This window comes from Mus musculus, chromosome 7, assembly GCF_000001635.26.
Source record: "Mus musculus strain C57BL/6J chromosome 7, GRCm38.p6 C57BL/6J".
Classification (NCBI taxonomy): domain Eukaryota; kingdom Metazoa; phylum Chordata; class Mammalia; order Rodentia; family Muridae; genus Mus; species Mus musculus.
The window spans coordinates 99,764,150-99,777,837 of record NC_000073.6 but is presented as its reverse complement, the minus strand read 5'-3'; the positions used below and the strand labels follow the sequence as shown (position 1 = coordinate 99,777,837).

General features: G+C 44.5%; 1 protein-coding gene across 1 annotated transcript; it reads right to left on the bottom strand.

Moving 5' to 3' along the window:
- Positions 1-9,707: 9,707 nt before the first annotated feature.
- Positions 9,708-10,674, bottom strand: Olfr521 (olfactory receptor 521). The gene has a single exon (NM_146356.2). The coding sequence runs from the start codon at positions 10,672-10,674 to the stop codon at positions 9,709-9,711; it is 966 nt and encodes a 321-aa protein (NP_666468.2). The 3' UTR covers position 9,708.
- Positions 10,675-13,688: the final 3,014 nt, after the last annotated feature.

The window sequence follows — 13,688 nt, the reverse complement described above, 5'->3', positions numbered from 1 at the left end:
CGTGAAGAACACTGACCCTTGATTTAGTTCTCGGATACAAACCTGCCATTTGTGCTTCCCATGATGATAAGGAAGGAACACTAATGAGCAAAGATGGCTGTAGCTGTCTGTGGGTCTTCTTCCATTTACTACAAGTCTTTCAGAAGTGCGTATTCTCTGTTCTTGGAGCTATGCAATGTAGAGTGTGATGAGATGTGTGTGTGTGTGTGTGTGTGTGTGTGTGTGTACACAAATGCTGAATGACACATTTTTAAAAATTTTATTAATTAATTAATTTTTAATGTATTTATTATTACTTGTAAATGTGTGGGAGTACAGGCATGCTGAAGCATGCGGAAGTCAGAAGACTTTTAAGAAGCAGTGTTTTGTTTCCACTATGGGTTTTGGGGATGGCACTTAGGTCCTCATTAGCTCCTGAGTGACAGCTTTGAGAGGTAAGAGGACACAGATTCCTATCTCCATATGACTTTTCTAATACGTGAAAACATTAACAAGGCAACCATCGTTCACTACAGTAGGGCTTGGTTGGAGACCGGATACTCTCCAGAAGTATTCTTTTTTTCTTTACAGCATAACTAGAAAAGATACTTTTAAGGGCCTTAAGCAGGAGACATATGGATACACAAATAGCTAAGTCAACTCTGAAATACATGGTAAGGCCAAAGGGTCCTGACCTTCTATCTAATAGGAAATTCCACACACTTGAAAGCTCTAATAAAACGATCTGGTCCTTGCACAGCGTCAGACAATTGATAATAGAATAGGTGATACAGAAGCGGGCCTGGTGGTAGATGAGAAATTTATACAACAATAAAGGACAGATTTTTGCAAAAGTTTTATTTTTTCCTTTTAATGAACATCTGTTTATTTCTGTGTGTACGCCATGTGTGTCCATTATCCAAGGAAGACCAAAGAGGACATCAGGTTCCCTGAAGCTAAAGTTACAGGTGGGTGTGAACTGCCTGAGGTAGGAGCTGGGAACTGAACTTAGGTCTTCTCGAAGCAGCAAGCACTCTTAACAAATGTGCCATCTCTCCAGCTCCCAAGACAGACTGTTTTGTTTTGTTTTTGAGACAGTGTCGTGCTATGTAGTCCTGGCTATCCTGTAACTCATTGTGTAGACTAGGCTGACCTTGAACTCATGGAGGTCACTCACCTCTGTTTCCCAATTGCTGAGATTAAAGGCATGTACCACCTCACCTGGCACTGGGGACAGACTTCTTAAAAAGATGAATTTGAGGAAAAAGAGAAGTGGTTTTCAATATGGATAGAAAGATACCTTTCTTATGCCTTGAACAGAAACTCCATGTGTGCTCAAGATATAAATGTAAGAACTAAAAGGAAGAATGTCATGAGAGTTGGGAATTCCTTCGTGACACAGATGGCTGGACACACTGAAATGAGGTGGGTCATAAATTCGAGGAATTCAAATGCACCACATCCAGGATTTCTCCTTAACAAAGAGCAGATGGCAAAGTGGGCTAGCAGGTGTGATATTTAAGGTCTGTAACGAGCAAACGGATAAGAGTCCCCCAGAAAGGTAAAATAAGAGGAAATATAAAACAAAGAAGTAATTTCCCGATATGCAATTGCACAGAGAGATTTGCTGGCTCTTGAGAATAAACATGTCTATATTCATTAGTAAGCAGAGAGATATAAATTCAACAGGTCCAATGAGCTCTTTAGCTTGGTAAGAATGGCAAAGCTTCACCCTAGGGAGATGTCTTAGTAAAGTGCTTGTTCTGAGTTTGGATCTCCGAGTGCATCTAAAAAGCTGGGGGTAGTGTTGGAGGCCAGCTCTGACAGGTAAACTGAGGCAGGGCATGGTGTTCGTGGTTGATCACTCAGAAGACTTTTCTCTGAGGGAACAAATCTTGATTCTCTGAGGCTGGTGGAAAACTCTCTGGAGCCGGGGAGAGAGGTGGATAAAATAACACACACACACACACACACACACACACACACACACACACACACACATACAGAGAGAGAGACAGAGACAGACAGAGACAGAGTTAGAGTCAGACAGACAGACAGACAGACACACACACACTTTTGGTGGATAGGGCAAAGATCCAGCAAATTTATATTTTCTCCCAGAACTTACATATCTTAGCAAAAATCTTTTAAGCAGTACACAAATCACAATGTGGTTAAATTCTATTTTTCTTGTACTGAAACTTTACAATGACTATACGTAAGGAAATCATGTTACCCAATACACTCACATGATCAAATGTCTTACATATTATGGATTTTTTTTTTTAAGATTTATTTATTATTTTATGTAAGTACACTGTAGCTGTCTTCAGACACACCAGAAGAGGGAGTCAGATCTTGTTACGGATGGTTGTGAGCCACCATGTGGTTGCTGGGATTCGAACTCTGGACCTTCGGAAGAGCAGTCGGGTGCTCTTACCCACTGAGCCATCTCACCAGCCCCATATTATGGATTTTAAAAAACCAAAGATTTCTAAGAACCCAAATACATTTGTACTAAGCAACTTGTTATAGATTACCAAAGTATAAGCAAGAAAGGTCATTTTCTCAGCCATTTTCTCTTCCTGGCAGGCTGCAATTTTTGGTTACACAGAAAGTATCAATTATTTTATCATTTATTTTAAAAAGTAAACTTCTAAAAATCTTAAAAGACTCCCAAATCTAAACTTTATATAAAAGGCAATCAGTCATTTGTACTTTAGATCCTCAGGGAGTTCATCCACTCCTTAGCAACTTTTTAATTAAATTATATCAGGAAGCTAAGGACAAAAATGGACACAAGAAACTAGTCATCGGCTTGGCCAGCCCAGCTTCAGCAAGAGAGGCACATCTGCTAGTGCTAGTCGGACTGCTGACTTAAAAACATCCCTCACTCAATAATTAAAAGTGTGTCTTTCTAAACTGTTCCCAAGATTTTCTACACCAGAGCCACTAACAAAACCATCCTAACCTATCTTTGGTAACGATCTACATCTCTAAGATCTTCCTGAGGGTGGCAGCTGAATCATTAATCTGCTTCAGCAGCAATGTTTGGGAAAGATCAATCACTGATATTGTAAGTGCCAACGACACAATGAGGGGCTGGAAACCCCCTTAGAGTTTTCACACAACTCAGTAGATTATGAAGGACATAAGACTGTGAGGGCGGCATGGAGTCCTTGAGACATGAGGTCCTCGGGGCTCCGCCTCTCCAAGGCACACCCACTGTGATTGTGCTAACTGGTGGGCTGCAGTCCATGAGTTCTAAGGCTGTTTTGTGAAGGGGAAACTTAAGGGTTCTTTGGAAAGTCAGTTGTGTCAGTGTTTTGCTGGGGCAAACACATGAAGTGGACAACACTGGGGCAAACGCATGAAGTTTTGCTGAAGTGGACAAAGGTGTGAAAGGCTGAGGCAGGCTCCTGAAGGAAGGCTTCATTGAAGCAGACACCGGAGAGAGGATGTTCTGCTAAAGCAAACACGTGATGAAGGATTCTTCACTAAGAGTGTGCATGTATTGGTCTGCCTTACATTGCGTGGTTGAGCTGCATTTGATGGGATTCTGAGGACTGGAGCTGACTGGATGCATGTACTGAGGCAAGGCACGTGGAGGACAGGTGATGTTTGGAGGGTATAAATAGGACTCCATGGAGTGATGGCGAGGGAGCTTAGCTTACTGGTACAGCCATCAGTGCAATGCTTGTCTCACGTCTTTACTGATCTTCACTTACCTGAGATAGGCACAGCCAAAAACTTCTGGTGTTCCTGTTGGTCCTTCCTGCTGACTCGAGTGGAGGCCTGGCTGTCTCTGCTAGGTCATGTCACCACTGACCTGGCTAACCCAATTCTACCTAACTGGACTGCTGGTATATCAATGAAGTGTTTGTGAGTGGATCAAGCTACTACCATTCACCTATAATCAAACTGCCGGTTTCCAGACAACACAGACAGGAGTTACTCCAAAGAACCATTTCTAAACAGGTCCACTTCCCCCATATCCTTTATTTCCCACTACCTCTGGTGGATGGTAGGCTACAAAGGAGGTTGAAGCCTTTAAGAACCATCATTAAAAATAATGTATGAAAACATTTGTACTGGCTAGCTTTGTGTCAACTTGACACAAACTGGAGTTATCACAGAGAAAGGAGCTTCAGTTGGGGAAATGCCTCCACGAGATCCAGCTGCAAGGCATTTTCTCAATTAGTGATCAAGGGGGGAGGCCCCCTTGTGGGTGGTGCCATCTCTGGGCTAGTAGTCTTGGTTCTATAAGAGAGCAGGCTGAGCAAGCCAGGGGAAGCAAGCCAGTAAATAACATCTCTCCATGGCCTCTGCATCAGCTCCTGCTTCCTGACCTGCTTGAGTTCCAGTCCTGACTTCCTTCAGTGATGAACAGCAGTATGGAAGTGTAAGCTAAATAAACCCTTTCCTCCCCAACTTGCTTCTTGGTCATGATGTTTGTACAGGAATAGAAACCCTGACTAAGACAACATTAAAGTTACAGTTTTGCTGTTCCTCTTGTACAGTGTGATGCAACCCTGTTATCCAAGCACAGAGAAGGTGGAGATAAGTGGCTCCCCAAGCTTGCTGTCCCATCCAGGGTCAATGAGTGCCATATTTGGTGACAGACACTGCCTTGGGAAATAAGGTGAACAGACTGAAGAAAACAACTATCATTAACATCTGGCCTCCCCACGCACCAATACACACATGTGTGCACACACATGAACACACACATTTTCTTACACACAAACACACACAAAGGCAAGAGCTTCAAGTTGAGTGATATCTGATTCTAGCAAACACAGGAACCAGATAGTCAGTTACTTCCGGGAGCCTAGGTGGCACAGCCACTCTGAGAGAAAATGGCCTAAAGCACTCAATTTTTGTCATTTGAAAGAATTATTTTCTACAAAGTTACACTGAAATAGTGGATATGAATCATTGCACAGGGAAGTAAAGGGTTAAATTCCCCCCCCCCCAAGTCTATAGCTATCATCTCTGTCAGCCAATAATACATAGCCTGACTTCACAAATGTTTGTGTTTAAAGACACTTTATTTAATGCATGCTGTCAGTTCGTTGGACTTATGGCCAATAGCGCCGTGACTCAAGCCTACAGAGGCAGAATGTGTGTTACATAATAAGCCTTGTGTGGGCATGAGTTGCAGTGCTAAGGCGCTTGGATATTCTCAACAGGACAGCTACACTTGATTTGGGGGACATTCTAAGTTGAAAAGAAAATCAACAATTAACAGAGAACTATGAAAGAAAAGAATGGTTAAATACATTGCACACACCTGTGTTGCTTCTTAGTCATCTGCCAGTGAACAGTTATGTACTTTCTACCTCTTGAGTACAATAAATGCTGGTGCTACGAATCCAAATCAACAGTTACCTCTGCGGGCTCTCGATTTCAGGTCCTTTCTTGATTTACCTAGCATTGCTAGATCCTACAGTAAGCCTGTTTACATTTGATAGCCCTGGCTGGTCTAGAACTCTCTATGTAAGCCAGTTTGGTCTCAGAGTTACAGAGATCAACCTCCCTCCCACCCCACCCCACCCTGAGTGCAGGGATTAAAGGTGCATATCGCTACACCCCCAGCTTGGTTTAACTGGTTAAGGACTGTCCAGACCAGCTCTACCACGTTATGTCCCCTCCAACAGCTCTCAGACTTTCTGTTTTCTCCACATTCTGTCAGAATGCACATGTCGGGGGCAGAGGACAACTGTAGCAGTCAGGTTTCCTCTCCCATCATGTGGGTCTTAAGGTCGGAACTTAAGGGACAAGTGTGCTTAGGCAGAGTCATTTTGCTAGCCTCCAAAATGTATTTTTCTTTGAGACAGGGTCTCTCTACATAGACTCACTATGTAGACCAGGCTAGCCCCAAACTCACAGAGTTCCACCTGTCTCTGCCTCCTGAGTGCTGGGATTAACGGCATTTGCTAGCATGCCCAGCTACATATTTTTTGTTTTTAAAGTAGTCATCTTGATAGATGTTTGGTGATGGCTCACTATGGGTTTTTTGTTTGTTTATTTTTTTATATTTATTTATTTTATGTATATGACACTGTAGCTGTCTTCAGACACACCAGAGGAAGGTATTTATTGGACCCCATTACTGTTGGTTGTGAGCCACCATGTGGTTGCTGAGAATTGAACTCAGGACTTCTGGAAGAGCATCAGTGCTCTTAATCTCTGAGCCAACTCTCCAGCCCTCACTGTGGTTTTGGTTTTGTATTTTTTCCAGTGGTTAGAGATGCTGATCTCCTCTTGTGCTTGTTGGCCTCATGCATGTCTTATTCAAAAGACTGACTATTCAAGTCCTTCCCCTACCGATAAATTTCAAAGTGAGGATTAAGCATACAGCAGAATGATTTAGGTTTAGCTGGAAGGACATGAATTCATGTGTGTGTGTGTGTGTGTGTGTGTGTGTACTTTTGTATGCACATGTGTGCATGTGTGTTTCTGGATGTTGGACACACAGGGCCTTGGGAATCACTGAGCTATATCCATCACTTTTCTCACTTTTTAATTGAGCTGTTTATATTTTTGTTGTCCAACAAGAATTCTTTGTATATGTTATTTAATATCAATTCCTTACTTTGTTATCAGATATGAAATTGGCAAATATATTCTCCCACTCTGTGATGGTCTTCACCCTACCGATAGTATTCTTTAGCATAAAAGTTGAAAACAATTTTTTAAGATGTGAAATACAAAGAGACTGTGCCAATTAGCAAATGTGGCTGTGGATAAAATGTATTATTGCTGCTTATGTGGTTGTGTAAGACCCCCAAAGCTGGGCCTCCGCTCAAGTCTCAGGATGAGCTGGCCAGCACCCCAATGACTTGAGAGAAAAACCACACCTGATGCAAACTGCAAGAGGTTTTATTATCAGCTAGCTGAGGACAAAATCTTTCCGCCATGCAGGGCAGGGTAGTTTGACTCTGAGCCGTAACAGTAGGGGGCTTTTAACAGCTAGCTGAGGAATTGGGAGGAGTTGGGAGGAGAGTTGGGAGGAGTTGGGAGGAGTTGGGCTACAGCTCCTCTCTGGTGGGGTGGGGGGTGGGGGTGGGGGGAGGAAGGGGTGTCCTTGGCACAGGGAGCTAGGCAAACGCCTGGTCTTTTTTACAATTATCGCATCTCTGATTGTAAGGTATTGAAACAAACAAACAAACAAACAAACAAAAGCTTTTTGCTGGCTATAGAGAACAAAGAACTTCTTTCTGGCTGTATTTTTAGAGATCAAGGAAAACAAGCTTGGGGAATGTCCAGGGGCTTTTCCTTCCAGGGAGAAACACTCTAAGTCGGGGAGTCTCACAGTTGCTGTTTCATCTCTACTTATGATAAATATTTAAAAGAAGCCCCAAGAGGATAGGGAGTGGAGGTAAAACTACCCCAGACTCCATCACCACACCAACCCACTTTCTGTGTGAGTGACCCTTTGTGTGCTCTAGAAGAAGGCTTGAAGATGGAAGGATGCCTAGGGAGTGGAGGCAAAAGCTTTCACTGAAAATTGGTATTAATGCCCAGAGACCTTCTGAGCCCAGAATTTTAGCAGAGTGCAAGTTAACGTGTTGGGGATAGTGTTAGAGTTGTTCATTGGTTGGAAATGGGGCAGAGAGAGTGAACCTTACTCTCCACATCCTTAGGCTAGTTCTAATTGGAACTTCAGGGCTAGCTTATTGAGTCACTTGTCTCTTTTGAACTTGAAGATTGAGGTCCCACTGAAATCTAGACATCACTATCAATGAGTGAAGACTAGGCATGCTGGAGAGTGGAGAAGGTTTAGATGGAAGGACGTGTGTTCTAATCCCTGCTTTCCAGTCAGTAAACAAAGCTTGATTTAGCTTCAAGAAGGCTTTTGTTGTTAATTCTAGGGCTGTGGCTCTCAACTTTCCTAATGCTCTGACCCTTTGATACAGTTCCTCATCTGTGGTAACCCCCAACCGTATCCTGGTTTTGTTGCTACTTAATAAACATTGTTGTTAGCTTTTCCTCTAGGCTCCACCCAACAGTTACCTAGCAACAGCCAAGTATGAGCCTGGCTCACATTCTTCTCTCTCTCTCTCTCTCTCTCTCTCTCTCTCTCTCTCTCTCTCTCCCCCCCCTCTCTCTCCCTTACTCCCTACTATCCCCTCTCTCCCTCACTCCCTCCCCCACGTGTTCCCAGCTGGCCTCTTCCCTTCTTTCTTGTGAAACAAACTACATTTTATACTACGCCTGTTGTATGGTTGATCCCTCGGGTAGGGGTGGGGTGTGCCTTAGCATGGGCCCACACTGCTGCATTACAAAACATATCAACTGGGATTTTACTGTTGTTATTGTTAAAGATCATGATGTAAACGTTTTTGGAGATAGAGGTTTGCCAAAGGGATCGTGGGCCATAGGTTGAGAACTGCTGTGGTCTAGTGGTACATTCTGCTGAAAGCAACATCCCAGGACTAACCAAGTACTGAGTTGCATCATTACTGAGCTCTGTCCTAGTCAGGTTTTTGTTATCGTGACAATACACCACGACCAAAAGCAACTTGTGGAGGAAAGAGTTTATTTGGTTTACAGTTTACATTGAGGGAATCCAAGGGAGAGATATAAGGAAGGAACCTGGAGGCAGGAACTGAATCAGGAGTCATGAATCGTGGCAGGCAATGCTTACTGGCTCTCTTCTGCCTTGCAGAGCCACGGTTCCAGCCTAGGCCCACCTGCTCAGGAATGATATTACTCTCTGAGGGCTGGACTGAAGAAAATGTCCTGCAGCCATACCCGTGGGCAATCTAATGAAGGGAAGTCTTCAGCTGAGATTCCCCCTTCATGGGTTGGGTGTGTTGAGGTTTGTGTCAAGCCACACTGAGTTTTATATGATGAATGGTTACAGATAGGATTGGCAGAAACTCCAGATATCGGAATGAGAATACAAGTGAAAAAAGACTATCCAGCACCCAGATCCCCCATCTCTTACACCTAAATACTTTATATACTTTTGTTCAGTCCCTGGATGAACAGAACAGGTATTTAGAAGTTGGCTCAGTGATTAGGAACACTGGTGGCTCTTCCACAGGATCTGTGTTCAATACTTAGCACCCATTTGGAAGCTCACAACTAGCTGTAGCTCCAATTCCAGGGGATCTGGCACCTCCATAGATATACATGGGTGAGGAAACTACCCAAGTGGGTATGCTGAGACTCCCTCAATGAGTGTTAGTGGGCTCAGGGAGGGTCTAATGAACAGAGGTGTGTTCCCTGTGAGGTTGTCATGAGACTACTGGAGGTGACTGCAATGCCGGGGCAGCTTAGGGAGTCAGCCATTCCCACTGTTCCCCTGAGAGGTGTTTTTAAGTGGTAGCTTCTGCAAAGAGGGCAAGAGTGAATCACAGCTACGTGTCAGAAACACTGGGGATTTTCAGAAAAATTGAGAGTAGATCCAAGAGAAAAAGAATTACTTGGCAGGCAAATACTAAAGTCTCTGAGATTGACATTTTTGGAATTCATGGGACTGTGACCCCTCCTCCCCTCCCCAGTTGTATTCACTGTCTTATAAAACTTAAGAGTGACTCTGAACAAGTGGAACAAGAATTCCATCCATTTACTTTCTAGAGTAAGAATATTTACAGTGGAGGAGACATGTGAGAATTGGTGTTCTGATTATTTAGCTGAGTGAATCTGCCACGATTTCCTCTCTACCATTAGCGATGTTTACGAGGGAAAGTTCAGTCTACACCATTATGGGTAAATTTAGGGCTTTCCAATACTCTTTGGATCCTGGTGACACATCATTTTAGTGATGGCCGACTTGACATCTTTGTTCCTCAGGGTGTAGATGAGAGGGTTGAGAACAGGGGTGAGAATTGCATAGACTACATTCCCCATGATGTGGAAGTCCAAGGGTAGGTCAGCCCGGTAAGCCACATAGGCTATGGCGATGGACGAGTAGTAGGTGCCCACCACCAGGAGGTGGGAACTGCAGGTGGAGAAGGCTTTGGAACGCCCTTCCTTGGAGTTGATCCGAAGTACTGAGGACAGGATGCGGGCATAGGAGAGGAGCACCAGGAGGAGGGGGAGGAAGGACACCACCATGGCAATGCAGAAGCCCATGAGTGTCTGGGGAGTGGTGTCTGAGCAGGAGGCCTGGACCACGGCCAGGTGGTCACAGAAGCAGTGGTAGATGTAGGCAATGTTGTCAAACGCCATCTGGGAAGTCTGTATCACTGCTGGGATGGGCAGGAGGAGGGCGGTGATCCAGGCACTGGCTGCCAGTGCAGTGTTTGTCTGTGGGGTCATGTGGACGGGGTAGTGCAGAGGGCGGCAGATAGCCACATAGCGGTCATAGGCCATGACCACCAGGATGAAGGCTTCTGAGCAGGAGAAACTGTGGAACAGATACATCTGCAGGAAGCAGGCAGGGAAACTGAGGAAGCGGTCTCCCAGCAGGAGCAGGGACAGCATCTTCGGGACAGTGGTTGTGGTGAAGAGGATGTCTAGAGCCGAGAGGTTGATTAGGAAGAAGTACATGGGCTTGTGGAGGCTGCGCTCGGTCACCACAGCCACCAGGATCAGGGCGTTCCCCACCAGGATGAGCAGGTAGAGGAGGAGAAAGATGAGGAAGACGGGAAGGAAGAGCGATTTTTGTAGAGAGGGGATGCCGGTAAGGTAGAAGCTAGTCTGAGAGTTCCCTGACCCATTACAGGCTATGTTTTCCATGGTGGGTTCCAGCCCGATGCTCAGGAGGTTTCTACGCCAATCTGTAATCAGAGGAACCCAGAGTTCTGAGAGGAGAATTACATAATGGCCATTGTCTGATCTAGATAACCAGTTCATTTACTGTCAATGCTAAAGGAAGTACAGGGGTTCTGTCTTGTGCCAGGAGTTCTGTCTTGTGCCAGATCCTTCAACCTATGCCAGAACTCCTTCTTTAAAATCAAGGATGGGTAAAGGACTTGCAACATATACATTATAAAAAACAACACTTACAATGTAAGCACCTCAGAGGTACCCTGTAACATAAAAACCGTGTGTCATTCTCTGAGTACACGTAGACGTATTGATCAGGGGAAAGGTTTTAACCTCATAGGACTGAAAGTTTCCTGGTGAAGAAAGGCATGAAGGAAAGAGTGACATCATGATGGCAATTGCAGTTATGCTAAGCCCTATGGATGAACTGGACTCCCCTTTCCATGTCTGATATGATTCTTTTGCATATGAGATCTCTCATATCACATCTGATATGAGAGATCATATCTCTCCAGTAAATTAACTCATTTACCTTTTACTTGAGATTTGTCTCAAAGTGTTTTGTTTTGTTTTGTTTTGTTTTTTTGGTACCCTTGTGGCCCCGCAGTTGGGGAGGGTGGCCATCTCTTTATAGAAACATCCTGTCTTCTCAGTGTAACTATTAACCCACCACTGACTTCCTTCTCTCTTGTTTGCTCCGCTCTGTTGTCTCCTTCTAAGTTGACACATCTGTCCCCCCTTTCAGTGAGAGGGTCTCTGTCATTTGGAGGAAAAGTGGTGACATTGAGAATGTTTTAGGTGCTTGTCAAGCCAGGGGACCTGATGATGCTTCTCTGGTTATTTTGCAAGACAGGATCCATGGCAGTCTCTCTACAGGACCACTGACTGCTTCTCCCCAGCCCAGGCGGAACCCTAGTTAATCACTGTATGGCCATCACTCAGCAGGCCTCTCTGTTCTCTGCTCAGAAGGTGCCGTGGTGTCCTGGGATAGATGGAAAGGGGTGCTTTGTAGAGGACTTGAGATATGCTCGCAGTATCGGTTTCTATGGAAAAGAACTCTCAGAAGAATCAAAATAGAACATTTCAACCCATAGAGGTTGGGACTTAAGCAAAAGGTGAATACTGTTTTATTCTCAGCCTTAGGCTTGTTCCCTGAACCACTGGAGGCAAGAGTCTCCTGCCACTGATAATGTTGTGTCTCAGTGATCCCATGACTTTTATTTTCCCATTTTCTAACAAAACATTTCTCATGCACAAAACATTATATAATATTAAGAGTTATTTTCCAGCCATCCCATCCCTGTAGGCCAGAGACTTTGCACAGGAGGATGGGGACTTTCCTAGATGCCGCACCCGCTGGCTGAAATGCCAGGAAGACTATGCTGAGTCTCTGCTTTCTGGGGCACGTCTCCTCTCCTTTCAGTCTTTCCTGAGGAATACAGACATCAAGTTTCCAAGCCAAAGCTATTTGGGCAGAGACTTCAACTTCCCCCTTTTGCAATTGATAATATCAGAAAAGACTAAATTTCAAATATTTTTCTGAGGCCCAATATGGTAGAATTTAAATTGGTGTTTAGCAATACAAACATTTCCTTGACAATATGTCCTTGACTTAACAAAGAGTATGCCAATTGGTTGCAAATTGAGATTCCATGAACCAGACCCCTATATGCCATTAGATTCAGTAGTCTGGTTGTTTTACACCCTCAGAGACACCTCCTGCCCTACCTGGACATTACAGTTCCCATTCAAGCAGGAGCTGCCTGTTTTCCCAGTATCAGACTGAGCTTGAGGGTGAGGGGTGATGTTGGAGGGATGAACCTGAAAAGGACACACCCTGAAGTGCCCCAGCTGCCCCTGCTTCTCCCTTCTCTGCCCACACTGTTCGCTGACAGAGACATGGATGCTGAGATCCTGTTGGAAGCTAGCTTGTAGAATTTGCCTGCTGTGTGCTACTGGATTGTCTAATAGGCAGTCCAGGCTTCGGCCACCACTAAACTGGGGGCACCAAAGTTGCTCAGTTTCTTAAAGAGTTTGATATTTGGTGGCAACCAGTTCATCATAGGAAATGCCAACATCCCTTAGACTTACTCCATTTTCTAAGATGGGATTGCTTTATCCTGAATTATAGTCTGCGTCTAAGTAATGCAGCCCATGCTTAGGGCCAAAAGGCCCAGCCCTAGGGAATTGTCTAGTACCAGCTCTACCACTGGTAGAGAGGGAAGGGCAGATGGATGAGTCACCTGAATGTCCAACCTGCCCTTGAGGTTCATCATCTCCTATCACAGAGCCCTCCCTGCCGGATGCTTCTTAAAACCAAAGAAAGTGGGCTGGCAAGATGATGTGGTAGATAAAAGCTCTTATTGCACAAGTCTGGTTATCTGAGTTTGATTCCTGGATCCACAGTGGAAACAGAGCCAAATTCCAAAAGTGGTCCTCTGACATTCATACCTGTTCTGGGGCACAGGTGCACATAAACTCATAAACACATCACATACACTCACACATACTTACACACATACACTCACACACAAATACACACATGCAAATACACTCACTCATGTGGACACACCCATACACATACACACTCGCACAGGCGTACACACATATTCATACACACACTCTCACACATACACATGTACTTACACACACACACTCATACACACTCACGCACCCACCAATAAGTCAAGTAAAAATGGAACATATACCCAAAAAAGGAAATTAAGTAATTAAGGTTAAGAGAAGGGCAGGCTCTGTCCAAGGCCACAGCGTGAGGAGCGAGAACAGAGGGCACTCCTGGAGCCAGCTCAGCTGAAAAGTCCAAGCCCTACCTATCAGCCAAGACTTCAGTTGCTGGATCAGCCCTTATTCTTTCTTGCTGTGATCCTCATCACTGTTTATCTCATCTGTACATGAGGGTGTTGATGGATAGATCTTTGAAGGATTCAATGAACTGCCTTCTGAGTGTACCCTGTGTATTTGGC

What these genes read in the sequence shown, in the direction of transcription:
- Olfr521 (NM_146356.2), bottom strand. Translation starts at nt 10,674, where the DNA reads ATGGAAAACATAGCCTGTAATGGGTCAGGGAACTCTCAGACTAGCTTC.